At 44.4% G+C, this 24,926-nt stretch overlaps 2 protein-coding genes across 6 annotated transcripts in view; one reads left to right on the forward strand and one right to left on the reverse strand.

Moving 5' to 3' along the window:
* LOC310688916 (uncharacterized protein C5orf34 homolog) overlaps window positions 1-24,926 on the forward strand; it is a 429,478-nt gene that overhangs the window by 316,018 nt on the left and 88,534 nt on the right. The gene's annotated exons all lie outside the window — the stretch shown is intronic.
* Window positions 15,911-24,926, reverse strand: part of NNT (nicotinamide nucleotide transhydrogenase) — a 55,898-nt gene continuing 46,882 nt past the window's right edge. For 4 of the 5 annotated variants that reach the window (XM_083465781.1, XM_083465779.1, XM_083465780.1 and 1 more), the window contains exons 20-22: window positions 20,249-20,367; window positions 19,696-19,811; window positions 15,911-18,645 (exon numbers count right to left, since the gene is read on the reverse strand). In XM_083465781.1, coding sequence (XP_083321907.1) covers window positions 18,496-18,645; window positions 19,696-19,811; window positions 20,249-20,367 — 385 coding nt within the window. In that variant the 3' untranslated portion in view covers window positions 15,911-18,495. The remainder of the gene's footprint in view (window positions 18,646-19,695; window positions 19,812-20,248; window positions 20,368-24,926) is intronic. The other variant, XR_014517235.1, reaches the window with a different exon arrangement.

Below are 24,926 nucleotides of genomic sequence, written 5' to 3' on the forward strand. Positions count from 1 at the left end.
TTGCCTTGACTTAACCCTCACCCACCCAAGTTAGCAATCCTATGATGAATGTGTCAATGTTTGGATAAAACAGTATGTGATGTGTCATTACATGCACTGTGATCTCCAAGTCTTTCTCTATTTTCATCTGTTTCACAGTATCAGATTGTTACTAAATATTATAGCTGAGTTTTATTGACTCCAGGGACAGCTGTTGAGGAGAAAATGCCTAATTTCAAGCCAAATATGGAGTTCATGTCTTAGCTCAAGAATTGGATACTACCCAAGAATTTGTTAGGGATCTCCCCCCACCCCTTTCTGCTGTGAGTTGTCCAACAAAACCCAGAACTTTGCAACAATGAAATGTAAAGTACACCCAAGTGATGTTTTAGCATTGATTGAAGAACATGGGAAGCCATATTATACTGGGTCGAACCATTGGTACAGGACAGCTCAGTAATGTATATACCAGACGTCACAAATGGCCTGCGGAGTCATCTGCAAGCTGGGGAAACTGTTTGCGGGCACCCACACACACCACCACCACCGCTGGCTGCAACAGATGCTTCATTCAAGCCTAATTTCAAGGCACAAGCAAACAGTAGAGGTCAAGTTCAGCTAGTGGAAGAGAATTTGAAAGAATAAGGGAGAAGATGTGGGAACAAGGTGAAAGTTCTTACCAGTATAGAAGCGATAAGAAGCTTGCTTCTATCAGGATAAGAACCTAACAAGAAGTCAACTCCCTGGGATAGTTTATTGTTGCCCAGTGTGTTTAAATTTATTGTTGTACATTGTTTTAATTGTCTGTTTTAACCATATTTGCACATCAGTTTCTAATACTGTGAGTATTTCAGAGGCTTCTACTCTGCAGCCTTTTACAGTTGTTTTAACTGTGAGTCTTTTAGTTCTTACGCTCTTACAGTTGTTTTAACTGAATGTTTTTATTTGTTTTTAGTTTTTATCTGTTTTAATTAACAGGTTTTTTTATCCACTTAATATTCTATTCTCTGACTAAAAAAATTCCTTCCAGTAGCACCTTAAAGACCAACTAAGTTAGTTCTTGGTATGAGCTTTCGTGTGCATGCACACTTCTTCAGATACACGAAAGCTCATACCAAGAACTAACTTAGTTGGTCTTTAAGGTGCTACTGGAAGGATTTTTTTTATTTTGACTATGGCAGACCAACACGGCTACCTATCTGTAACTATTCTCTGACTGCTAGTCTATGATTGTAATAAACTGATTGAATTGAATTGAACCTAACAAGATCGCAGCTGGATCAGACCAAAGGCCCATTTAATAGTCCTGCATCCTGTTCCTACAGTGGCCAACTGGATGCCTGTGTTAGGTCCACTTTTTGTGGCATCTCAAATATGTTATCGCAAACTTAGACTCAAGCTAAGCCATTGTGGTAGAAATTGAAAGGAAGCTCAGAACTTGCCAAAAGCAGAAGGGAAAGATACAAGGGTTACAATAGTTTTTCCATGGGGATGCAAAAGTCACACAAATGTTGCATATTTGTATTGTGAAAGGAGCCGTTTGTTTCTGTAGCTGGAATGAGTATGGTGCAAAACTCCCCCTTGGCAGAAAAACAGACCAAACACACTGGAAAAACGTGCAAACAATGTTTTCTTCTTCTTCTGCAAAATTAGAAGTAAAACAAGCAGGCTTTTCTAAAGGTTAGAACACTCTCACTCGCTTTTCGCAACACGCACATCCACCTCTTCCCCGGAAATCCACACTTGACACTTTCGACCTCAGCTGCCCCAGCTTTCATTGTGTAACTGATGGAGTGCGTTGAATGTCAGTGGCGAGAAAACAGGTTGGACAAAAATAACTGCCTGTTCAGGTCCTTTTCTCTGCTCCAGAGTGTGGGAAAACGGCTCCTTTTCTCCAGTTTCCTGCAAAAGTATTCAATCTGCACAGAAGCAGATTTTTATTTTATTTTTTAATGTCAAATCAAATGAGCATAATCTAACCGCCCTTCGTTTTATAACGGAACAGTTTCTGGGTCAGCAAAATTGCACAACGTGGCGAAACGCCTGGTCATTTTTTAAATGCCTGCATCTGAATCCTCGCCTACTGGCTGAGCCATAGGATAACCATTTCCATTGTTTCATGGCTGCCCTAAGGATAATGCAGTACCACAATGACATCAGCTTATGAGGTATGAACTGACTGGCTAGCCAAATGCCCCTTCTCAGTCTGCTTCGGGCAGACTGTTGTCAAAGATGCGGGTTGCTTAATAAACGGCTCAGCATCAGCATTCAGCATCCTTTGGTGGCTGCCAGGGCCCCTGGCATCCCAACAAGGCCCAGTTGCGCTGTCCTGTGCCCAGGGCCCCTGTCAAAGCAGCCAGGTCTGAAAGCTGCTATTTTAAAGTGCCCACAATGACCCAGAGCTGTGATACAATGCCCACCAAATGTTAAATGGTGGCTCATAGCATCCTGCAGCTTCCCAGCAGACAAACACGGGCACCAGGATGTTTGCATTTCTACCTGTGGAGTTTCAGGCCACCTACAGGTGGAGTGGGAGGTCAGGTTTTGCTTCCTTTGCAACAATAATCTCCAATGAAACACTTTAGGGTCCTGTTATCTGTGTATGGATGGCATGCCGATCATGTGGGTTACTATGCAAGGGGATGGCAAAGCTGCACTTTGCTTGCTAAATCAGGCCTGCCAAGCCTCCTGAAGTGGCCCGCTGTCCCTGTTGTAAAGGTGTCTCTTTCTTACCTTGCCAATGCACCTGTTGTCCTCAGGTGCCCCACCATTGCTGGCAGCGTACAGCACTCTGGCATGAGCCATGCAGACCCTCCAAGTGTCTCTATTTTCCAAGGACAGTCCCAGAATTACAGAAGCCGTCCCAGTTTCTGATTTGATCCCAGAATGACCCACTTTTCTTTAGGATGTCCCTATTTTCATCAGAGAAATGTTGGAGGGTATGGAGTTTGTGACCCCCTGAGCCAAGGAGATAAGTAAATGTAGAATCTTTAGAAGACATCTGAAGGCAGCCTTGTATAGGGGAGTTTTTAAATCTTTAATGTTTTTTTAATATGTTGGAAGCCGCCCAGAGTGGCTGGTGCAACCCAATCAAAGGGGTGGAGTATAAGTAATAAAAATATTTATCTTATAATGGAACAGGCTGTCCCTAATTTTATCAGAGAAATGTTGGGGAGTATGGCCATCTCATGCTGCTAGCAAGGGTGGCATAGAAGGAGTCAGAGATGGAGAAGGAGGAGGAGGAGGAGGAGGAGGAGGAGGAGGAGGAGGAGGAGGAGAAGGAGAAGGAGAAGGAGAAGGAGAAGGAGAAGGAGAAGGAGAAGGAGAAGGAGAAGGAGGAGGAGGAGAAGAAGAAGAAGAAGAAGAAGAAGAAGAAGAAGAAGAAGAAGAAGAAGAAGAAGAAGAAGAAGAAGAAGAAGAAGAACCACCAACAATTTGGTAAGGTCAGGAAGAGAGAGCTTTTTTTCCTCCCAACCCAGCACTATGATGGAGAGAGAAACTGCTGCCTCTGAGCTTCAGAGAACGACCTTGTAAACAATGAATGTGTAGACATTGGTAAGCAGGGTTAGCAGAGCTGTTGACATTAAACGGGAGGTGTTCTGGATAGAACTGAGGTATGGTTCCTCAGTATGGTGATATAGCTTCTGTAAATTTGGAAGATGTAGGTCAGGTGCATTCATATTAGAATGCAGAAGAATCATAGCTGTCAACCTTCCCTTTTTTTGCAGGAAATTCCCTTATTCCAGCGCCATTTCCCACTGCTTCCCACTGCTATCCCGGATTGTTAGATATCCCGTAGACTGTCCCCGGGACAGGTGAGGCTGCTGATCCCTTATTTTCATGGCTGCTTATCCCTTATTTTCAAATCTGAAAGTTGACAGCTATGAGAAGAATCAAATCCCTCAAAGCATCACTAGGCAAATACAGGAAGGGCATCACCATGTCTGCAGGGGGGGGACCCCAAATGGATAATATTCTAAACCACAAGTTTGTATGTCTGACTAGCATACTTTTTCTCACATGGCTAATTAAAACAGGCAGACCCAGAAAGATTTTTGGGGAGGTGGGGAGGAAACTGCTTGTAAACTTTTTGACAAATCCTGTGGGGCATTATTTATTCAAATCTGGCCAAACACATTTGGCTATTAAAAAAAACAAAATTAGCATAGGTTTGTATTTAATGCCGCACCCATTGCACATCATTAAATCTGTGGGCTCCATTTTCCCACTGGTGGCTAAGATTGCCTCTCATTGTTAACGCAGCCAGCTGTTTCAGCCCACCGGTCACTGATCGCAGGGCACAAATTAACGAGAAGCAGAAAGAGAGAAGTGACATTGGGGGATAAAACAAAATGGGAGAGGTGGTAGTCCAAGAAGAAAGGGGGGTTCTTTCTATTAGCCAAGTGCAGGAAGGATTCACTAGGCATATTAGGAAATATTAATTTATAATATTAATACTTAAATAAATGATATTAATATTTAATTATGATTAATCATACTATTCATTTATTGCCCAATACGAACAGTCTCTAGGTGACTTACATGCAAGCCATCAAGCTTAATGGTAAAACAGCAGCAGCCACTCCCAAAAAAACACATAAGGATTTTCATTAAATGCCTGAATGTCCTGGGTCAGGAGTCAGCTTCACCTGCTGAACAGCAGCCTGAAGGGAAAGAAGGCGGAGTGACTCCACCTGCAGCTGGTCATACTTCAAGGACACAGAGGAGAAGGCAGTGTGAGAACTAGCTGGCTTCAGCCTTCTTATGCAGAGCTTCCAGCAGCAGTCAGATCTCTGTCCAAAAGGGCATAGCTGACAAACCACCCAAAGTCAGAAATAAATGCACCTATCTGCTGAGACCACCTGCACATTCAGTGACCATTGGATCCAGGTTTATGGACCTGCTCCAGCAAAGTGAGTGCAAATCTGTGCAGAACAGGCTATCTTCCCACCTCTTTGAACCCATAGCACTTCTGCCTTATCAGGTTTCCATTTATTGGCCTGCCTGATGCAGCCCATCATTGCCTCCAAGCACCATTTGAGCACCTGAGCTGCCTCCCTTGATACAGCTAGAACAACGAGATAAAGCTGGGCTTCATCTGCATAGTGGTGACACATCATTCCAAACCTCCTGATGGCGTCAGCTTCAAATGGGGGGCAAGATGTAACCCTGCGGGAAGCCATGGGGCAACTCCTTCATGGAAATGGCCTCAAAGGTAGGATTGGAACCACTCTAATACAATATCCTCAACCCGCACCTTCCAGAGCCACTCCAGAATGATATCATTGTCAATGGTGTTAAAACCCATCCGTCTCCTGACCCATGTCCTCAACCGAGGTGACCAAGGCAGTTTCAGAGCCATGATTGTGCTTAAAACCAGACTGAGCTGGGTCCAGGTAATTATCTTCCAAGGAAGCCTGAAGCTGAGCCAAATACCCCTCAAGCATTTTTAGAAGAAGAAGAAGAAGAAGAAGAAGAAGAAGAAGAAGAAGAAGAAGAAGAAGAAGAAGAAGAAGAAGAAGAAGAAGAATAGTAGTAGTAGTAGTAGTAGTAGTAGTAGTTTGGATTTGATATCCCACCTTTCACTCCCCTTCAGGAGTCTCAAAGCGGCTAACAATCTCCTTTCCCTTCCTCCCCCACAACAAACACTCTGTGAGGTGAGTGGGGCTGAGAGACTTCAAAGAAAGAGAAGCGGACACGGAGCAATGGATCCAAACTACAAGAAAGAAGATTCCACCTAAACATTAGGAAGAACTTCCTGACAGTAAGAGCTGTTCGACAGTGGAATTTGCTGCCAAGGAGTGTGGTGGAGTCTCCTACTTTGGAGGTCTTTAAGCAGAGGCTTGACAACCATATGTCAGGAGTGCTCTGATGGTGTTTCCTGCTTGGCAGGGGGTTGGACTCGATGGCCCTTGTGGTCTCTTCCAACTCTATGATTCTATGATTCTATGATTCTATGATTCTATGATTCTATGATTCTATGATTCTATGATTCTATGATTCTATGATTCTATGATTCTAAGTGTGACTGGCCCAAGGTCACCCAGCAGCTGCATGTGGAGGAGCGGAGACGCGAACCCGGTTACCCAGATTACGTGAGTACCACTCTTAACCACTACACCACACTGGCTCTCTCTTATAAACCCATCTGGGTCCAAGGAGGCCCTCTGAAGAAGGGAACGCACCACCACCTCTCCCTCCTCCAATTACACATGAATCACTCCCTGGGTCCACCCAGTTAATCCCCACCAGGAAGCCAGTATGGCCAAGGGTCAAGAGGGCAGGCGGCTGGCCATGCCCATACAAGCAGCTTGCCCACAATCTCAGGCCACAACCATCAAACCCTGATCCAGCACAAATGAAGCAGGCACTTCTCTGGACACTTCCACAGAACTTGCCCTAACTGTAGCCTCCAGTGTAGATGAATCCTAAAGGTTTTGTCCATTCTAGAAAGTGGTGGTTGCTGTCATCACACTTGTTTGCTTGACTTACAAAAGCATTGGGATTGCCCGACCTGCTACTCAACGCAGAATCTGCAAGGCAGTATCTCCTTTCTGCTGAGTGTGTGGACATGAGAGGTAAAGTACATGAGCATCTACCGTATTTTTCACTCTATAAGACGCACTTTTTCTCTCCTAAAAAGTAAGGGGAAATGTGTGTGTGTCTTATGGAGCGAATGCAGGCTGTGCAGCTATCCCAGAAGCCAGAACAACAAGAGGGATTGCTGCTTTCACTGCTCAGCGATCCCTCTTGCTGTTCTGGCTTCTGGGATTCAGAATATGTTTTTTCTTGTTTTCCTCCTCCAAAAACTGGGTGCATCTTATGGTCTGGTGCATCTTATAGAGCGAAAAAGAGGGTAGTTTCACTCTCCCCTCTGCACATGTGCTATTATGTGTGGAAGACGAATAAGAAAACAACCCTCAAGTTAAAGGGGCACCTGTTCCAGCTGTGTGTGGTTAACCACTGTTCAAACACAGCTGACTGTTGTGGTACACCCCAGCCTGTACCAGCGATTTCATCCTCTATGGCTTTATACACTTTGTTCACATGCTGTGTGTTCCTATGCTTGCTTACTCGGGGTTGATCCCACTGCGTGTGTTTTTTATATCCCATCTTTCTTACATCATGGAACCCAAGACAGTATATGTGTTATTCCCAGGCAGTTTCCCATCCAGGCACTGGCTAGACTCAGAACTGCTTCAAGGGTCCTCGGGACCAGATCCTGGGTCTTCAGACCAGACCCTACATGCAAAGTAGCATACTTCCTGGCATATCGAGGATTGCCTTAGACCTCACATAGCCCAGCATCTCTGCTCACTGCCCATGCTAGTTGGGGCTGATGGGAATTGTAGTCCAAAACATCTGGAGAGCACACGTTGGCTACCACTGCCTTAACCTTAGACTACTCAGGTACACAGACCAGAAACTCCCAACCACAATGAAGCCATACGGTACATTCTTAGTAACCGGTTCTAGCAAAGAAAGAAGGTTATTCACACTTACCTCACACTGAGCCCCATTAAACTTAAAGGGACTTGCTTCTGACTTGTATCATTCTCAATATAGTGGTACCTCAGGTTACATATGCTTCAGGTTACATACGCTTCAGGTTACAGACTCCGCTAACCCAGAAATAGTGCTTCAGGTTAAGAACTTTGCTTCAGGACGAGAACAGAAATCGTGTTCCGGCGGCACGGCAGCAGCGGGAGGCCCCATTAGCTAAAGTGGTGCTTCAGGTTAAGAACAGTTTCAGGTTAAGAACGGACCTCCAGAACGAATTAAGTACTTAACCCGAGGTACCACTGTATAAGCTATTTCCAAATACTGAAGGAAGTGTCAGCCTACAAAGTAATTAAAGCTACCGTTCTTTGTTAGAAGGAAAAGCCATATTTTATGTTGCAGTAACATTCCCGAACCAAAATAACCTGACAAAATTAAAAGGTGATCTTAACCCATACCCCAGTTAGTGGTTACCCCACACTGATTAAGATTGGTACACCAACTGATGCATGTCTACTTGTAAGTAAGTCTAACATCCTAAATATTATTTCTTTGCTGCAATGCCTTTCTGAACATGCATTGTGTTTGGGGATTTCTGGCCTGTGTGCTGAATAGTTTTAGGTTTAAGGCTACTTCTAAATGCACCATTCTCTCTCATCAGTGAATAGAATCATATGTTCTGAAACATGTTGCCTTCTACCTAACCATGTGAATGAACAAGTAAGTCAATCAACTGAAGGACTGGAACTATCCAATGCACAAAAAGAAATATGAACATGAATGTGTTGCATGCCAGAAGTTCATTCAGAGTGTTGTGCAGAATTGCAACAAGAAGGTGGCAAAGGTGGCTAATTTTAATTCAAACTTTTGAAGTTAAATCTAATGAGAATGTTTGCAATTCTGAAACAGACACACACACACACACACACACACACACACACACACACACACACAGACACCCTTGCAGACAATTCCTGCTTTGTTTCTAGTGCTGGGATGCACATCTCTTGCCAGTAGTAGTTCTACATTTTTATCCTATCCTTTCACCTTCTAAAAGCTCAGGACACAAGATGCAGTCTCCTCTTTTAACCTCACACCAAACTGTGGGGAGGTGACTGACCCAAAGCCAGCCATTGCATTTCACGGCTGAGTGGAGTTTGAACCCATGTCTTTTCTTTCCAAGGGCAGCACTCTAGCCCAGACATTACAAACATGGTGCTGTCAAATGTTGTTGGACTTCAACTCCCACCAGCCTCAATGAGCATGCCCAATAGCCAGGGACATGGGTGTTGTAGTCCAACACATTTGGAAGGTGCCATGTTGGGGAAGACTGACCACTCAGGCTCCATTAATTTTACAAAACTGGTTGCCTACAGCCAGACTTACCCTTCAATTTTTCACTGTCTGCATTTTTAATTTATTTTTACATGGCTCTGAAGATGCTAAAAAAAGCAATTTGCAAGCACCTGGCAGTAGATTTGGAGTAGCAACATTTCAGCACTTTTGTCACACACACCTTAGAACACTGGGAAAGTTCAAAATCCTGCCTTAACACACACACACACACACACACACACACACACACACACACACGACAAGAGGTTGCTCAGGACTTTTCTACGTCTGAAATCCTAAAAACCATACAACCATTTCAGCCATCGCAACATCTGCGGCAAGCACTCTGCTGCTACCAGGCTGTTAAAACCTCAGTAGATTTGTGCAGAGCAACTGACATCCAGTGGCCGTTGCAGCTCATTGCTCATTCTTACATGTTTTTACTGAACAGTCTTCAGTCCAAGCCAAATGGAGGAAAATACAAGGACTCTCTTTCTCCCTCTTTTTATTTAGTGAAGTGCTGGGAGCACTCTACAAAAATTCTACCTGTGACTCCTATAAACCTCATTTAGCCTCTTAATGCCAAGGGTAGCCAATGTCCTGCCCTCTGGATCTTGTTGGTCTTCAACTTTCATCAGCTTCGGCCAGCCTGCCCAATGGTTAGGGATGATGGGAGTTCTGCCCAACAACACACTGGGCAGTGGCAGACTTCGGGCTCTTAGATTTCAGCGGCTCCCTATGTGATGCCAAAATTTGGTGCCACCCCCCACCTCCCACGCTCCATTCTACAGCGTTGTTTTGGTGTCCCCTGTAGCCCAGTGTCCAGCATGGCCACACTGGTCATGCTACCCTAAAACGGCCTCTAATGTTGGCTACCTCCCCCTTACAGTTTTTACCAAATAGTAAAATGGCCCTCCATTAATCGAACACAAATGTCCCTATAAAACACCCACTCCTTTGTTCTGCCTTTATTGTCTCTTTCTCTCACACTCTCTTTTCCTTCTGCTTATATGTGACACTCTCTATTTCAACATTTGCTTGTCCTCCATGGTTCCATTCTAAGTCATTATTTTTAAGCTCTTCCCTTTTCCTCTCGCATTCCCAGGCTGCTGTTTTATTTGACTTCTTTGATCTTTCTTTCCTTGCTTCTTTTGCAGTGGAATCCTATGCATGTTCACTCAGAAGCTAAACCGTGTTAAAAGGGGGTTAATGCCAAAGTATTGCTACTAAAGGTGCAAGCCAGACCCCCAATCCCTGCTTAGTGGTGTGCAATATTCCAGGGGGTTCCAGGCTCTCACCCAGGGTCGCATTTCCATTGATTATCAAGATGCGGGAGAAACTGTGGTGACTAAGATTTATAGTGGGGTAGGAGAGCTGAAAATAATGCCAATTTTTTCACATCTGGCAACAGTCCGGGGGGGTTGTTTAGTCATTTAGTCGTGTCTGACTCTTCGTGACCTCATGGACCAGAGCACGCCAGGCACTCCTGTGTTCCACTGTCTCCCGCAGTTTGGTCAAACTCATGTTGGTCGCTTCTATAACACTGTCCAACCATCTCATCCTCTGTCGTCCCCTTCTCCTTGTGCCCTCCATCTTTCCCAGCATCAGGGTTCTTCCAGGGAGTCGTTTCTTCTCATGAGGTGGTCGAAGTACTGGCGATCTGTCCTCCCAGTGAGCACTCAGGGCTGATTTCCTTAAGAATGGAGAGGTTTGATCTTCTTGCAGTCCATGGGACTCTCAAGAGTCTCCTCCAGCACCATAATTCAAAAGCATCAATTCTTCGGTGATCAGCCTTCTTTATGGCCCAGCTTTCACTTCCATAGGTTGGCTACCCTAAAATGGACATTTCCCTCTGCTGCTGCTTTTCCCATTTCCTCTTTCAGTTCTGGGTTCTTTTCAGGGAGCAGAAGTTAACCACCCTCACTAACTCATGGAGATGAGGCAGTGAGCAGGGTGCGAAGGCTCAGAGGTCTAAATAGTTGATACCAAGAATATATGAGAAGAGCCTTCTTTATGGTCCAGCTCTCACTTCCATACATCACTACTAGGAAAACCATAGCTTTAACTATATGGACCTTTGTTGGCAAGGTTATATATATGTAAATAAACAATTATTCACGAAGACACCACAGTCTCCGTTGTGCCTCATTTCCAAAAGGAAACATGGACCCTGGGAAAAGCTCCTGGAACCCCTGGAATCTTGCACTACTCAGAGATTGGGGTGGACTACACCAATAAATCTTTGCCTCTGAATGCCAGTTACTGGAAATCACGTGTAGGGAGAGTGCTTATTGCGCTTACGTCCTGCATGTTGGCTTCCCACAGACATCTGGTTGACCACTATGAGAACAGGATATGGGAATAGGTGGGGCATTGGCCTGGTCCAGCAGGGTCGCCTTATGTTCTTAGCTTCTGTTGAGTATAGAATAGATGCTACAAGGCTATGTATTCATAGGTGTCAATGCCCCTAAGCCAAATCTTAGCAAACTGCCCAATTGGTTACTGTGTTGATTACTGTCTTGCCCCCTCCTTTTCCTCAACAAGAAGCAATAAAACTCCCACATGGCCAGACTAAGAGCTTCAGCCTGTAGAATCAATTGGTACTTTGAATCAGGGAAAATATCTTGCAAGCCAACATGTACTAGGGTTGCAAAATTACTGCTCTGGGGGAAACTGCAATGAAAGTCTAAAGGGGGAAAGTAGACACAAACTTACTAGAAATAATTGGCCACAAGTTTTCTTTATTTTTAAAGCCTTTATCTCCCTCATTATCCATCTCACAGAGAATATATTGGTATGTGCCACTTTAGAAACATTTTGTGATCATTGGCAAGAGAAAAAAGGCCACCCTCTAAATCTGCAGGGGGGTGTTTCCCGTTACAAGCATAAGTTTCACAATTTAATTATTTGTGGGTATATGGAGTGGTAAAATAACCTGGATGGTGATTAGCCCCATACCCAGCTGTGATGGTGCAGTCTGATCCTCTCATTTAGCAAGCATCACATGCTTGCAGGCTGAAGCCCTAATTAATAGAATTATTTGTTTCTCCTAAGTGACTTCAGGCCAGCTGGATTATACAAGTCACTGCCATGAGCGCAGAAGAATTTCGGTCCCCCGGTCTACAGCTGTTGGAACAGCAGCCAGTAAAATCTAGCAGCTCTCAAGGAGTTGGATGTTTAAACAAGAGGGCAGCTCTAACATTCTCATCATTCAAATTCAGAGGTTTCCTAAGGGTCTGGAAAGTTTGCTTGTTACATGCATACATATGGCAGAGGCAGGGAGATTTCAATTTAACTCATCGAATTTGGTTGGATTTGTGGAACTGAAAGAATTTTTTTAAGCTCCTGTTGATTCTTCTAAGAAGTTTCCATCACCGAGGCAATTAGCACATAACAAGTACAGTGAACAGACACTGTGTGTTATGATTCCATTTTTTTAAATGCTACCAAAATGCCTGGGAGGTTAACTAGATTAAGAACAGGAGGTCTGGCATCCTTGGGGCCCATTGTCATCTCTGAGCCTTTGCAAGGCCTGTCCTCAATGGGCAGGTGTGAGCTTCCCTTTAAAAAAATAAAAACATAAAATGCCACCATGCCCTGGGAGCACCTGACACAGCATTACTCCAAGGCACTGCAGAAAATTCAGTTGCCTGCTGCAGCCACCACCCTATAAACCCACAAGCAGCAGGAAGGAGACAGGAGAGATTCCACATAGGGCATTTTGCCAATGACCTGCTCAAACACGGGACCCATTCTGCCAAGGAAAATAGATTGTTGTTTATAAAAAAAAAACAGCTTGGTTAGCATGCAATTATAAACATCCTCTGAGTATATCCATATTCATTTGATGCCTATTTAACCATTGTGGTCCCTCCTGCAAAGAACCCTGGGGATTTTTAGTACAGTGGTACCTCGGGTTAAGTACTTAATTCGTTCCGGAGGTCTGTTCTTAACCTGAAACTGTTCTTAGCCTGAAGCACCACTTTAGCTAATGGGGCCTCCTGCTGCCGCCGCGCCGCCGGAGCACGATTTCTGTTCTCATCCTGAAGCAAAGTTCTTAACCCGAGGTACTATTTCTGGGTTAGCGGAGTCTGTAACCTGAAGCATATGTAACCTGAAGCATATGTAACCTGAGGTACCACTGTATTGAGAATGATACAAGTCAGAAGCAAGTCCCTTTAAGTTTAATGGGGCTCAGTGTGAGGTAAGTGTGAATAACCTTCTTTCTTTGCTAGAACCGGTTACTAAGAATGTACTGTATGGCTTCATTGTGGTTGGGAGTTTCTGGTCTGTGTACCACTGTATAGTGAAGTTGCAGCAGATTGTGTTAAGAGGTCCTGAGCCCACCTACAACAAAAACAGTACCCAAGGATCCTAGGGTTGGGCCGTGGGTAAGGAATGGGCAAGACAATGCTTGAAACCGACGGTTCAATTAAAGGAAGTTCTCTGAACTACACCTGGAAGCAGGTCACATAATTGCTGGATGGGAATGAAGTGCGTTGGGGGGTAGAACTTGGAACGATTTATCGTTCATCTTTCAAGTTCGTTCTCTTACATTTGTCAGAGACTCTTTGGGCCTTTAGAGTTTAAAGATTGTAATTGTTGCCCCCCCCCAAAAAAAAAATTTACTCTCCGCTGTGCCGATGATCATTTGGACGAACATGAATGGACTGTTCCTCTTTGAGAGGAAGGGCCATAGCCCAGTGGCAGATCGTCTGCTTTGCATGCAGAAGGTCCCAAATTCAACCCCTATAAAATCCGGAGAGAATCTTGCCCAAAACCCTAGAGAGCTGTAGTAGGACAGTACTGTGCTAAAGATGAATGAACAATCTATTTCAATATAAGGCAGCTTCATGACTGTGAACTGAAATGAACTGGTGCATTTTGTAAAGGGATGAACACGAAATGCAATTACAGTGGTGCCTCGCAAGACGAAATTAATTCGTTCCGCAAGTTTTTTCTTCTTGCGAGTTTTTCGTCTTGCGAAGCACGGTTTCCCATAGGAATGCATTGAAAATCAATCAATGCGTTCCTATGGAAACCGCCTTCAGACCAGGTCCGGGGACAGTCTGTCCCCCGACCTCTTCTGAAGGCTGGGGGGGGGGGACAAGGGCTTTTCTTCCCACCGCCAGCCTTCAGAAGGCTGTTCTGAAGGCTGGCGGTGGGAAGAAAAGCCCTTCTCCCGCCCCGCAAGCTCCGGGGACAGGAGGGCTTTGCTGCCGACCGCCAGCATTTTAAAAGCCCCCGCTGTCCCGGGGCGATTTTAAAATGCTGGCGGGTGGCAGCGAACCCTCCGCTGTCCCGGGGCGATTTTAAAATGCTGGCGGGCGGCAGCGAACCCTCCGCTGCCGCCCGCCAGCATTTTATGATCGCCCAGGACAGCAGAGAAGTATCCGCTGTCCCGGGGGCTTTTAAAATGCTGGGGGTCGGCAGCGAAGCCTCCGCTGCCGCCCACCAGCATTTTAAGATCACCCGAGGCAGCGGAGAAGTCTCCGCTGTCCCGGGAAGGCAGGCGGGGGGGAGCAAAGACTTTTGCCCCCCGCCGGCCTTCAGAAGAAGAAGAAGAAGAGAAGAGTTTGGATTTGATATCCCGCCTTTCACTCCCTTTAAGGAGTCTCAAAGCGGCTAACATTCTCCTTTCCCTTCCTCCCCCACAACAAACACTCTGTGAGGTGAGTGGGGCTGAGAGACTTCACAGAAGTGTGACTGGCCCAAGGTCACCCAGCAGCTGCATGCGGAGGAGCGGAGACGCGAACCCGGTTACCCAGATTACGTGACTACCGCTCTTAACCACTACACCACACTACACCAGGACCTCTTCTGAAGGCCGGCGGTGGGCAAAAGTCTTTGCTCCCGACCGCCAGCATTTTAAAAGAGGTCCCCGGAGATTTCCCTATGGGCTTTCTTCTTGCGAAGCAAGCCCATAGGGAAATTCGTCTTGCGGAACGACTCAAAAACGGAAAACTCTTTCGTCTTGCGATTTTTTCGTTTTGCGAGGCGTTCGTCTTGCGAGGCACCACTGTAGTTCCTTTTTCCAACAGCCTGAACTAGTTTTTGAAATGAACTTCCCAAGACTCAGATGAAAAACTGTATGCTGCATACTTGGTGCTTTTGTTCTAGAAAAAAATGTGCCAGTACTCATCATGAAGTTGCCAGTTATTCTCACACGTTTAACCAGCGCTTTTCTTCTAAAAAATAATAATAGTGACGGTACTGCACTGTGCATATACTTAATATACATAATTCGTGCAGATCCCATACGCTTTCCTGGTGTAGAATTTTACTTTTACGTGTGTGTGTGTGTGTGTGTGTGTGTGCGTGCACACACATATTTCTGGTGGATTTAAATCCAGGACAAGATTGCTCAAATACTTTCCACCTTTAATGAATGGCTGGATCCTAGGGTACAGTCTGAATGGACACAGAGCAGTAAAATGCTGAAACTCTGGATCAGTGACTGGATGGGAAGACTGGATGAGACCCCCCCCCCCTTTCTCTCACTCCTGACTTCCATGGAAGAAAGGTGGGGAATATAAATAGAATCATTAAAATAAAAGCCTATTAATAGATGACAGGTTTCTGGAATGGCTAAATTGAATTTTATGTTTCCACGAAAAAGCAGACAAATGATGGAGAGTCGCGAAAAGCAGGCACTTCCTGTTATTGCCCTCTGGAAATGAGATTCACTAATTACTGCACTTGCTGTATAAGGATCATGAACACTCATGCATCAAGTTTGACATGCAGTAAATAAGTAGAAGACTCCTTAGCTGGCAGTAAAAGAGTGTGAAGGCAGAAGATGCTGGTGGGTCTGAAACAAATGGGGCAATATTATTTTAAAGGCTCAAATTTATTTTTCTTTGCCACTTGCACTTCTAAGTGCATAGGTAATGGATTTTTGAAGGACTGGTTCAAGTTGTTGGCCACTAAAGAGCTACGCAAACTAGGGGACTGCTAAAATGTGAAAAATAGCAATTTTGTGCCCAGTAAATTTACACACAGAGAGAGAGAGAGACAGAGAGAGACACACACACACACACACTTCAAAATGATGAAAACCTGGGTTTTTTCAAAATACTGCAATAAGGACGTGAGATTTGGTTCACTTTGTTTATTTATTTATTTTAATAATCCTCTCGCGTTCCATAATACAAACAATAGGAAGGTTAACATTGGTACTTCTGGTCCTCTTTACAAACTGCTTGTATATAATCAAATTAAAAGACAACATTTTAGGCAAGTTGGAAACGGCAGCCTTTAAAGGCAGCACTATGCATTGCCAAACTAACTCGGATGATGCTCCTCTCTTTGACTATGTTAATGTGTAGGTTGTACAGAAATGGGAGGGCAATAAGACAAATAGCAAGACACAGAACCTTATAAAAATGCACATTAAATCCTTATGGCTGCAATGCAGCATTCAATAAATAACGATACCAATTAACACAATGCAAACTTGATAGAAGATTGCAGCTGTGTACACATTACCGTATTTACGCTGGCTCCAGTGCATTCCCACTGCTGGCATGGAAAGCCGAGTGCACATGATGTTAACCACAATCTATGTGTATCTTGTAGTTTCTTGATAAATGCTCCTATTTTATGTGCTTTCCTCAAACCAGATGCCATCCGATTTCAAAACGCAAGCTGCGGTTCAGATGCGTTTCGCACAGCTCAGCCAGCCATCGCAAAAGTGCAGGTGGCAGCTTCCTTGAATGGGAGTCCGAGGGTTCCAGGCACAGGGAAATGAATCGGGCAATGTGCGTTGGGTGAAGACACCCCCGCCCCTCTCTCTGGCGTGTACAGAAAGTGCTGATGTGCCATAGCAAGGAAAAACAACCTTACTGCGTTTGAAGCCGCTAATGTGTGCATAGCCTGAAACCAGCTGGAATGGAGTCTTACTGGTATTTTGTGGTAACTGGTACAGTTATTTATTGTTTGCATGCACCTATGAGAATATATGATTTTACATGGGATGCGGGTGGCGCTGTGGTCTAAACCAGGCATAGGCAAACGTGGCCCTCCAGATGTTTTGAGACTACAATTCCCATCATCCCTGACCACTGGTCCTGTTAGCTAGGGATGGTGGGAATTGTAGTCCCAAAACATCTGGAGGGCCGAGTTTGCCTATGCCTGGTCGAAACCACTGAGCCTCTTGGGCTTGCTGATCAGAAGGTCGGTGGTTCGAATCCCAGTGATTGTTGTTGTTTTACTTTATATGGCTTTACAAAGTTCTGGATCTTTTTGCCATTTGCATTATTGTAGGGGGCGGGACTCTGATGGTGTACAGGTTTGTATCTTTAGAAATGTATGGCACAACTGCAACACAATCAAGGTCCCAAACGGGTCCTGCTAAAGCATAGCTGCCCAAACTTTGCATTGGAATGTTGAGGCTCAAATATTCTTATGCATCAGAATGACACTGAGTAAGGACAGATGATGAGTTTTTTTAAAAAAAGAAAAGCCCCACTAAAATGAATGGGAGCTGAGAGAAAGGATCCCTTCTACTGGTTTACTGGGCCTGGAAGATCCTAGCTGGATCCAGTCCTCTGCTATCTACTGCTGTTTAACTTATGGGAATCTCACCATTTTTTAAAAAAGAAACTAACCAAGAAAAGGAGGTAGCTAAACGGACATAATTTTCATCTGCAATTAAATTAGAAGGTCACCATAAGCACAACGTTAAAAATCAGGATTTATAAACAGTCAAGTTGGGCTAAGTTTAACTCACTTCATAGTAGTCTGTCTTGCCCAGATGTTAAGGCTTTCTAACACAATTACAGCTATTTGTTTTGCCTCTGTCACCACGGACGGTTGCTACATCATTATGCAAACATGACAAATTCATTTTATTAGTCAAACATTTGAGTTCCACTCAAGTGCACTAAATAAAATCAAGGCTGCACGGGAAGTCAAATAACCCCCGATACCACTGAATTGTAGCTTCAATAGTAATCTTAATTAAATTAAAAAGGAAGACCAGTAATCAGAATCTTTTTTTCTCCCTGAAGCTTATTGGGTTTCTATGCTGCCCACATGATTTTTTAATTAAAAATGTATTCCAGGTGGTCTAGGATTGTAACTATCCACCCCCACCCCAGCATCTAAAGTATGTTGGACAAGAAACCCCCCATTTCCAGCATCTCAAACATGTCGGTTGTGAATGTATCAAAATGCATTTCAAAAGTAGCACAAAATAGATTTTAGAAGGTCATAAGTAAGAAGTCAGCCAAAATCTAAGATATCCAGCTAAGGGGTCTGAGATCTGGAAAAGAGCCAATCAGCTGAATTCTGTGTTCACTTGGAACCAATAACCAAGAACTGAAGCCAAATGACCCATTTTAAAAATGGCGGCAGCTGCCCCACATGTATAAATGCTTCCCTTATATCTCATGTCACACTAGATGGACAGATTTACCCCCAAATTCCTGAGTGTCATTGTGTTCCTCTGAAATGCACTGCATTCAAGAATTCTAAAAATCCATGTTCCAGCCCCACAAGAGAGCTCACTTTGGGTTCCCCCCCTCCCCCTTATATACTGTTAGTTAAATTTTCACCCTTAACACTTTTTTTTCTGAACCTGTTTCAAGAACAACCCACGACTTTTGACGTAGATAACACATTTTAGATTTTTTTGTTCATACTGGCCAAAGGATAGCTTTTTAAACAAGAGGTGCTGGTTTATTTCTGGTAAGACTCCCTCACTTTGGCCTGCAGGGCATCACACGTCTTCTTAGCGTCCCCAAGCAGCATAGCAGTGTTGGGCTTGTAAAAGATTGGATTGTCCACAGCTGCATAGCCAACACCTAGAGACCTCTTCATAACAATGACCTGAAACAAGGAAATTGTATTAGATATGGCACAGGTATAAATACTCAGCAACAACACAAAAGAAGGTGGTTGTTTATATAGAGCAACCCCATGGGAAATAAATTATTTCAATACACATTAACTGTTCTGTTGTCTGGTTGGGGCTAAAGGTTTCCCCCACCTGTTTCAGAAAAGTCGACCATACTCTGTTAAGGCATAACTGCAACACTTTTTGTTTATTCAATACGGGTGTGGCAAACACCGTATTTTTCGCTCCATAAGACACACCTGACCATAGGACGCACCTAGTTTTTAGAGGAGGAAAGGGGGAAAGCCCCATTTTTGGGGGGATCAGCTCACAGTTGTGCAGCTTCTTTTGCAAAGGGGAAAAGCTCCTTTTTTGAGGATCAGCTCAAAGTTGTTGAGCTTACTTTGCAAAGGGGAAAAAATCATGTTTTTATGGGCTTCAACTCACAGTTCTGTAGCTTCTTTAGGAAAGGAAAGGGAGCCGTTTCTACAGTTTCCGGACAGATTATCTAATCAACTAGTCACATGTCACTGGGGAAACAAACAGCCTCCATCTGCAGAACATTCAACAATGAAGGCCTGGGCAATGGGGTGGAGCCAGAAAGGGACCCAGTGATTGACCGCACATTCGCTCCATAAGACGCACGGACATTTCCCCTTACTTTTTAGGAGGAAAAAAGTGTGTCTTATGGAGCGAAAAATACGGTATGTCCGAGAGGAGTTGCGGGACTAGAGTAACAGCAGTCTATATCATCAAGGCACTGATAGCCCCCTGCAGTGGGAGAAAGCAAAAATATTCCACTATGTAGTACCCAATGGGCAGAATAATTTGAAAGACACTCTTCCAGCTGAAAGGTTGCAAGTTTTTCCTGCCCTCTCAACAGTGCCTTCTAGCCTGTCCATATTGGAAAATAGTTCAGGAAAAAGTAGGCAGAAAATTTGTGGTAGCTTGGGGCATAATTAGTATTATGTTTCTAAATAAGATGGCAGCTTTAAAAAGTTTGAGAAAACATGGAATTTCTGCCACAATGTTTTGGAGCCCACCTGCTTTGCTTTCCAAACTTCTAGAACAGGCATTCCGGCAATGATGGAGTTTGGATCTTCCTGGGCAGCTGAATTAACTGTGTCATTAGCTCCAATGACAAGGACTAGATCAGTTTCTGCATTAAGAATAAGGGGGGGGGGGGAGACCACATACAAATACACAAAATTATGAACAGAACTTAATATTCCAACAGTTAGCAGCTTGCATCATAGTAGCGTGAAGATGCAGAAACTTCAATTTCCACACGGAGATATAAAACCAGTACAGGTGAACTTCCCCAAACTAATTATTAGAGAGTGTTAAATTGTTTTTCCTGGAAGCTTAAAAAATTAATTAAAATGATAAGGAACAGCATGGAAATATTAATTTCCAATGCATGCATTTAGTAAGGGAACGGATAACAATGACTTTTAACAGAGTGAGCCAGATAAGAATCTGACATAATTTAGACTGCAAATTTTCATATTGTAATCAAAGTGAAGCATTGTGAGCTAGCTTTTTAGAAACCACACACAAATGAAAGCAAAAATGGACTAGGGGTTGCTCTCTCACCTGGGAAGTCTTCATTGATCTCATCCATTTCTAGGACAATGTCGTAGGGCACACCGGCTTCTGCGAGTAGCACATTCAGTTGCCCAGGCATGCGTCCGGCGACGGGATGAATACCAAACCTGAGGGTAGTAGGAGAAAGAGGCAATGAAATCATGTATGTGGTACATAATAAAATAAATGAAAATAGGAAGAAGCTTTAGAACATTGAGTCCATGTAGCTCACTATTGTCTGCAGCAGGGTTTCCCAAACTTGGGCCTCCAGCTGTTTTTGGACTACAGTTCCCATCATCCTGACCAGTGGTCCTGTTAGCTAGGGATGATGGGAGTTGTAGTCTAAAAATAGTTAGAGACCCAGGTTTGGGAAACCCTGGTCTACACTGAGTAGCAGAGACTCTCCAGGTTTCTCAGACAGGGTCTCTCTCCACCATACCTGGAGATGCTTAGGATTGAACCCTGGGTTCTACATGGAAAGCAGATGCTCTACCACTGAACTCTTCCCCAACTCTTCTCTTATTAATTGTCACAGCACATTATTTGAGTACAACCCCACATGTTAATAATGATGATGATGATGATGATTTATTATTTATACCCCGCCCATCTGGCTGGGTTTCCCCAGCCACTCTGGGCGGATTCCAACAAAATATTAACATACAATACTCTATTAAACATTAAAAGCTTCCCTAAACATGTTAAAGATGGAAACCCAAGGCTGAGAGGGTAAGTTAAGAACACAGGAACCCTGATGGGTCAGACCAAAAGCCCATCCAATCCTGGAAGCAGATCAGCATTCTTCCAACCTGGTATTCAGAGGCCTGCTATCTCTGGCACTGGAAAACGCCCATAGCCTTATCCTGTATGTTAGGGATGATTAGGAAAGTGACAGAAAATGTAACTCCAAATAATATAACGGTGCAAGCACACTTGGAATAATAGGTAGAGTTCTGGTCACTCAAAAAGGATATTGTAGAGCTGGGAAAGGTTTGCAAAAACCAACAAAAAAGGGGTTGGTGTGGTTTCCTAATGACAAAGCAATTAAAGCATTCATGTAGTTTAGGGGGGGGAGTGAGTAAGGGAGATATAGAAGTATATGAAATTGTGAATGAAATGGGAAAGAGAAATAGAAGAAGAAGAAGAGTTTGGATTTGATATCCCGCCTTTCACTCCCCTTCAGGAGTCTCAAAGCGGCTAACATTCTCCTTTCCCTTCCTCCCCCACAACAAACACTCTATGAGGTGAGTGGGGCTGAGAGACTGGCCCAAGTGTGACTGGCCCAAGGTCGCCCAGTAGCTGCATGTGGAGAGCGGGGAAGCAAACTTGGTTCCCCAGATTACGAGACTACCGCTCTTAACCACTACACCACACTGGCTCTTCATAGGGTGAAGGTTTTCTTCCCCCCCTCTCTTATATGTAAAATACTAGAACCTGATGTCCTCCAATGAAGCAGAATGGTGAAAGATTTGAGAAAGACAAAAGGAAGTAATTCTTCACACAGTACATAGTTGAAACTATGAATTTGCAACAAGATGTTGTGGTTGCCAACATGCATTATGTGGACAGATTTAAGGGGATTAGACAATTTTATTGAATTTCATTGAATAAGGCTATAAGATAAAGGTAAGGGGACCCCTGACCATTAGGTCCAGTCGTGGCCGACTCTGGGGTTGCAGTGCTCATCTCGCTTTATTGGCCAAGGGAGCCGGCGTACAGCTTCCGGGTCATGTGGCCAGCATGACTAAGCCGCTTCTGGCAAACCAGAGCAGCGCACGGAAATGCCGTTTACCTTCCCGCCGGAGCGGTGCCTATTTATCAACTTGCACTTTGGCATGCTTTCAAACTACTAGGTTGGCAGGAGCAGGGACCGAGCAACGGGAGCTCACCCCGTCGTGGGGATTCGAACCGCTGACCTTCTGATCAGCAAGTCCTAGGCTCTGTGGTTTAACCCACAGCGCCACCCGCGTCCCCAAATAAGGCTATAAATGGCTACTATTCATGATGGCTCCAGAAGCAGAGGCAGGCAGCGTGCCACTGAATGCGAGTAGCTAGGAGGCACTAGCAGGAAAGGGCTGAACATTACCCTCATATTCTGCCCATGGGTTTCTCATACGCCTTTGGCTAGCCACTGTGGGAAACAGGATAAAGCATGAGACTTTTCATCTCAGGGTTGTGGGTTCAAACCCTATGTTGGGCTAAAGATTCCTGCATTGCAAGGTGTGGGGCTAACTGACCCTCAAAGTCCCTTCCAACTCTATAATTCTATTATTCTTCTTGTATGCTTTTGTATAAATGAGTGATTGCTTTAATCATGCAGGTTACTACTAACAGTGTCAATGTGAAGCTGTTGCCTGAACAAGTTTAGATTTGAGTTTAAAATGCTAGGTCTTTTAATTTCATTTGCATACTTTACAACAGAAGCCACAAGCCAATTCAACACTCCAAATTCCTCATGTATAAAACCAGTTCAAAGCAAGATGGGGATTTTTGCCTTTTTATTAAAAAAAAAATTAAAAAATTCAAACCATGTCACAAAGCTGGCCCTGGGACGATACCAAAGAACTAAGATCTGGGAGCCACTGATGGGCTTAAAATTTAGCTGAACTTGAAAAGCCTTTTGCAAACACCTCAAGGGTAAAAAGTCCTTGTGTGAAAAACCTCTGTCTACAACAATTCAACATGACATAGAGATTTTCTTTAGAGCCCAGAGTCTGGCCCAAATAGTGAAGATTTAGCTGCTTCTGGATCAAGTCTCAAATACACAAGGACTGAACTGCTGAATTTATCAAGTTAATGGGGGTGATTGTTGCCATGAAATTATTGAAGAGATTAAACCTGTGGCAAGAAGAGGTGGGCAAGACCACCTGCTTAATTAACTCCACTTGGGAATTAAAAACATGTTTTTCAAAAGCTTTGCTTTGTATTCCTGGAACACCCTGGCCTGTATTTGAGAAACATGCAGGAGCTCTGGAGCAGGAGTGAGGAAAGTATAGAGAAGCTTCTCCCCACCTTATATAATTTGTACCACTGTATAGGATATTTGTCAGCGCAGACACACTAGATTTGATTTGCTCTGTCTAAAAGAGGGTTCAACATAAAACTAATACAATGGCAATTATGGTGCTCAGTGTTTCATTATCATAAAAGGTAAAGGTAAAGGTACCCCTGCGCGTACGGGCCAGTCGTATCTGACTCTAGGGTTGTGCGCTCATCTCACTCTAGAGGCCGGGGGCCAGCGCTGTCCGAAGACACTTCCGGGTCACGTGGCCAGCGTGACGAAGCTGCTCTGGCGAGCCAGCACCAGCGCCGCACATGGAAACGCCGTTTACCTTCCCGCTAGTAAGCGGTCCCTATTTATCTACTTGCACCCGGGGGTGCTTTCGAACTGCTAGGTTGGCAGGCGCTGGGACCGAGCAGCGGGAGTGCACCCCGCCGCGGGGATTTGAACCGCCGACCATACGATCGGCAAGTCCTAGGCGCTGAGGTTTCACCCACAGCGCCACCCGCGTCCCCTTCATTATCATACCTAATCCTTAATATGAACATTTCTCCACCATTTTAGCACACCGGCCAAATATTTTCATCAAGCTTTCTACAGAAATGTTGAAAACAAAACAAAGGACACCAATCTTGTGTGAGTACAGTCACACAGAAGCATAGGTATAATCAATATTTTCTTTTTTCTTTAAGGAGAACTCTTCCCATGCCCAGATCACCTAATTATCTGTGACAACCTGCTTCCAATATTTGATTTTGGTTGTTCAGAGAACTGGGTGAGTTGTGTTTAAGCACAAGTTTTGGTGGTGGTCCTGGAAAAGATGGCGGTGATATGGAAGGCCTGGTGTAAGCATATATTATCTGACAGACGGCTATTGAGGGCTCATGCATCTCCCACTGCCCTGCTTCACATTTCTAGAAAGAATCATTCTGCAGAGTTAAGGTGCTGCTGGAGTTAGCACTAACCAAAACTAGTTTACTTGCCGTGTTATGATTGCTCATCACCCAAGTCACTTGAGCAACTAAGGACTAAACAAGGCATGTTATATAGGAGATTCATGAACAGGGTCTCTTCAAGGGATAAAAATAGAGAGAAATCACAAGCAACTACAGGGAAACACTAAATGAGACATTCCTTTGCCCTATGCTGTTTTGCAACTAAAACCAATACCTGCAGTGCTTCCTTGCCTTGAGCTAAAGAAAAATCAAAGTAGACCTTGTTCTCAGGTGTCCTGTGACATGTCTCATTTGGCCCTAAAATTACCGCATTTTTCGCTCTATTGGACACAGTTTTTCCTCTCCAAAAATTGAGGGGAAATGTGTGTGCGTCCTATAGAGCAAATGCAGGCTTGTGCCATAGCCGCATGCAACCCCTCCGGCAGGGAGAGGCTGCACGGGGCTATGGATTCTTTAGCCTCATGCAGCCTCTCCCAGGAGGTAGAGGCTGCACGGGGCTAAAGGGGAAGCCAAAACAGCGAGCGGGATCCATCCCGCTTGCTGCCTTGCCTTCTTCCATAGCTGCGCACAACCCCTCTGGCAGGGAGAGGTTGTGCGCAGCCTGTACACTGCTCTTTGGGGCTGGGGGGGATATTTTTTTCCTTGATTTCCCCCCCTAAAAACTGGGTGCGCCCTATGGTCCGGTGCGCCCTATGTTGCGAAAAATACGGTATCAACACAGGAAGTATGT

The sequence above is a fragment of the Podarcis liolepis genome, assembly GCF_965112155.1.
Source record: "Podarcis liolepis genome assembly, chromosome: 11".
In the NCBI taxonomy this organism is placed as follows: Eukaryota; Metazoa; Chordata; class Lepidosauria; order Squamata; family Lacertidae; genus Podarcis; species Podarcis liolepis.